Here is a 4,254-nt window from a genome sequence, read left to right as displayed (position 1 = left end):
TCCACTCATATTGTCCGTGTGGATACCATAGAGGGGTTTACGCGTGTAGCTCTCGAGATCCGACTCTGTTTGGCCGAGCGGGATACGCGAAGGACACGCATCGAAGGTAAACTCTCTAAACTCGTAGATCTAGAGTAGATCTAGAATATAAAACAAGTTTTGCTAAATTTTTGTTCGCACGGATCCTTTGGCATGGACTTCCGAGGTTTCCGCAACGCAAAAAGCGGTTTTTGCGGCTCGGAAAGTCCAACTCATGTTTTCTAAATCTCCATGAAAATCCTCTTTTATAGGGTTATTGTCGTGATTGAAATTCTCCAATTAGTTGACTTCTTACGCACGATTAATCAATTGATCCACGGTAATTCAAATATTACTCTACTCTGTCAACCCAACAACTCCATCCAACTCAGTTATAATCAACTAGTCTACCACTATTAATCGATTAATGTTCATCAATCATAATGATTCATTGTAGCCTAAAAATTTCCTTGGAAGGTCCTTAAAGGTTAACCTTCTGTCGCACAAGAATACGAACAAAACCACAATAAATTCTTACCCTCATAGATTCAATATCATTCACAGACATATTATCAACCAATCACAAGGCACAAATCCATAAAACAACATGTATATATATATCATTAAACATGGTAATAACAAATCCACAAGTTCAATCATCCATACATCTCGAATTCCTAAATTGACCACGAAACCTTTTGTTTGTCTCACAATGTTATTTAAGATTAGTTGAGTGCATCACTCGACTGATTCATTAATCAACAACTAACATCCAAAAGTCGATTGATCATGTTGCAAATCCCTTAAATCCTATTTGAAATATTGTTGCATTCCAAAACCATCCTTGAGTAAAGAAAAACAAATAACAAGGAAACAAAGAAAAGCTTCGTTTGTGTAGTTGTTCTTTACTTGTATTTCATTTATGTTTTGTTTTCTACTGCAACAATAGGAGTTGCAAAAAGTTTCTTTACCTTTGAAAGATATCCAAAGAGGAAGAACATTATGCATATTACAAGGAGTGGTCAACCTTATAGATCACACCCGTTCTCTAAAGGCTAGTTGGGAGACAATCAGATTTGATTTGCCTAGATAAGTCATAAGTCGTGGCAGTGTAAGAACTAGAGGTTTCAAACCAAATTAATTGATTTATCTTACTTCTTATTTTTGTGTTTGAGTTTATTTTACGTTTCTGCTATCTAACTCATTTTGGTAGAAAGAGACGCTATTCAACCCCTTCTAGCCACATCCATCAATCCTAACAACACTAACACACCTGGGCCATCAAATATTTAATACTTAATGTCTGTGCTTTGCAAGAAGTTTAATTTTTAGAGTTCTAATTATTCACACCACTTTCCTCTAACTAGCGTATGCACCATTCCATTCCATCGTACTATAATTGGGATCAGATCAAAATCGCTCTTAATTGAAAAGTTAATATCTTCAAGAGCAATGGAATTTAAGGCAAGCATTTCTCACAACCAAATTATGAAGGAATCTACAATGCATGAAGAAGAAAAATGTGGTCTTCCATGGGCATGGAGAAGAAAAATATTTTGTCAAACAATAGAGGCAAAAGAAGAAGTATGTTTCTGTGAGGCGACTTGGGATGATACGTCCACATCTAAAAAGAATAAGAGCAAATGCCTAATTAATGGCACCAGATCATGGTGTCATCACAGATAATGTGGTCAATTCTCCTCTTGCTAGATGAATCAGTAGATACTAATGCTAGTTTGACAAAATATTTAGGGAAGTTTAAATGTAAGAATAAGAAACTAAAGAAATCACAAGGTGAAGAATCACATTATCATGATCAATTTTGGAAGAAAATGTTTTCCATGACTCTAATATTTAGACATGGTTATTAAGAGTCAAATGGTCAACTATAGGAAGACTAAGATGGGGTACATTGTAATATCTAAAGAAAAGGTCTACTCATCAATCATAGTAAAAGGTGAATCCAAAGTCAAATTTATCACATGGACCTTGCAGTGCAATTTAAAAGGATCTATATACATAAGGTACTTAGTTAATCCGAACATGTACTCATATTCTATCTTATTTCGTAATCCAAATAGCATATGTAAACTTCATAGCCTAAACACGGATCACATGCCACAAGTCAAATTCTATAGTCAAAATTCGATATTGTAGCTCCTATATATAATGAAGAAGATCCAAGGAAATTAACAAAATGGATATTGCAACACATCTAAAATTCAACATATATTTTCATTTGATTATTATAGTGTAACGCTGCTTACAATCTTTCTTTCTTCATATATAAGTTTGAATTCTGCATAGTTTAAGATACCACAATGAGAGCTCTTGTCCATCAAACCCATGTTTGGCCAATTCCCATATGCATTCACATGGGCATTGTGTCGACCATCATGTTTGGCTGACATTTCTTTCTTCTTCTAAACATAATGCGTAGGCGACCAAGCCCACAACCGGAATGAATCTTAGATTTCTTATCGACCTCAAGTTGCTTTTCTTTACATTTTGGAGATTCTCACCTATCAGCCATGGCTGGAATATGGAATACAGGCATATATCCCACAAGAAGGCATAAGCAAGCCTCTCTTCTCCAATATACTTGACAAAAAAGTGCCATCGGTCCACAATACCTCCAAATTCAATGTCAGGGCGCCCCCAAAAGGCCCAAAGTACTGATACTAAACAAACTATTCCACCTATTATGCCAACACTTGATGAACCTTTTGTCATCAACAATCCTAACTGAGACAACTTGCTGTTGGAATGCTTCACATCCATGTCATTGAGTCGGATGGCCATATAGGGTATCAAAAAAGCTGAGCGAATCATTCAGAAAAATTGTTAGCAATGATATGGTAGAAATTTAGCATCACTTGATAACTTACTATTTGTGAGGAACATCTGAAAGCCCCATAAGACATCTAATGACCCCTTGAATCTGTCTCGGTGGCAATCTGTATATAGCAGTGGAGCAAACAACAGTGTCCACCCAATTACAAAGTTGAATAAACCTTCAGCTACCTAGAAGACAATCCTTTAATTAGGACAAAATGATGAACATAGAAGCATAGTGACTCTATATGGAGAAAGGATAAGGTAATGTTGCAGGATAGTTCCTTACAGGATGCAACACTGGAGCTTCAAGCACATGAAGGCCAACTACACTGCCAACAGATGTGCGTGATTAGCAAACCACTGATTTAAGACAGATGCTTATTGAACAAGAGCATGATGAAGTCATATAATCATATCACATGTTATGGGTGGATATAGAATAGCAGTTGGAAGTTGATAGTATATCACAGATTCTGCACTGACAATTATCAATCTGACAATATTGAAACCACAAGGGACTATAGTTGCCAATTTTATATCTAGGAAGATTATCACAACAATATTTACTTCACACGCTTTGTTAAAGCCAACCACAACATTTATACTGATGATGAAATTTTAGGAAATCCATCATCAAACATGAATAGCAATTTTTAGAAATAGAAATGTGCAGAAGTGCAGGCTAGATAGAACAATGTTTTGGACATTTACACTTTAATAGTATTAGCTATAAATATTTGTTATTTTTATAAATATTTTTCCTAGAATAGGCCCCAAACTCTAACTATAAATAGGATCTTATATCTTGTAATTAGAATAAGATTTCTTAAATTATTTTGATAACGAGCGTTAGAAAATTAAGGTTTTATTCGGCGCCTTTGTTCGCGCCGACTTTTCTCCACCTCACAATCGCGATTTCCTAAACTCGCGATTTCTCTTTCCGGCTTACAGAAACTCACGATTTCTTTCATCCCGGCTTTGAGCGCTGCCGCTTTTCTGCCCAACGCCGCCTCTACCGCTGCTCGCGATCGTCGCCTTCTCCCATCACACGCCGCCCCTCTGCCAACCGCTCGCGATCGCCTCTACCGACCCCTCGCGATCGCCGCTGCTGACCGCTCGCCGAGATCACCGCTGCTAGTGGGCTGTGGTGTTCATCATCCGTGATCGCGTCCCACCAGCCGATCAACCGATTCACGATCGAGCTTCTTCGGCTTCCAGTGCTTCGCTTCCAACTTAGCGATTTTATCCTCCACTACTAGTGCTTGAAACTGCACCCGCCGTTTCTGTGTTGGTTTTGACAAATCAAGCCAAAGTGTCAGGTCAAGTTCCGGCTCCTCTCTGTTTGGTTGTTCACCGGATCTTCCTGTTTGGTTATTCTCCGATTGCTTACCATCATTG

At 37.7% G+C, this 4,254-nt stretch overlaps 1 protein-coding gene across 1 annotated transcript in view; it reads right to left on the bottom strand.

Annotated features, from left to right (window-relative positions):
• Nucleotides 1-2,274: 2,274 nt before the first annotated feature.
• Nucleotides 2,275-4,254, bottom strand: part of LOC141847951 (uncharacterized) — a gene marked incomplete in the record, with an annotated part of 6,806 nt that continues 4,826 nt past the window's right edge. Inside the window, 3 exon segments of the mRNA XM_074736058.1 lie at nt 2,275-2,837; nt 2,907-3,042; nt 3,143-3,174. Coding sequence (XP_074592159.1) covers nt 2,413-2,837; nt 2,907-3,042; nt 3,143-3,174 — 593 coding nt within the window.

Source organism: Curcuma longa, chromosome 16, assembly GCF_044706935.1.
Source record: "Curcuma longa cultivar G26 ecotype Majalengka, Jawa Barat chromosome 16, ITB_CL_G26_1.1, whole genome shotgun sequence".
NCBI lineage: Eukaryota > Viridiplantae > Streptophyta > Magnoliopsida > Zingiberales > Zingiberaceae > Curcuma > Curcuma longa.
The sequence above is the reverse complement of the archived record's forward strand: the minus strand, read 5'-3'. Positions and strand labels throughout refer to the sequence as shown.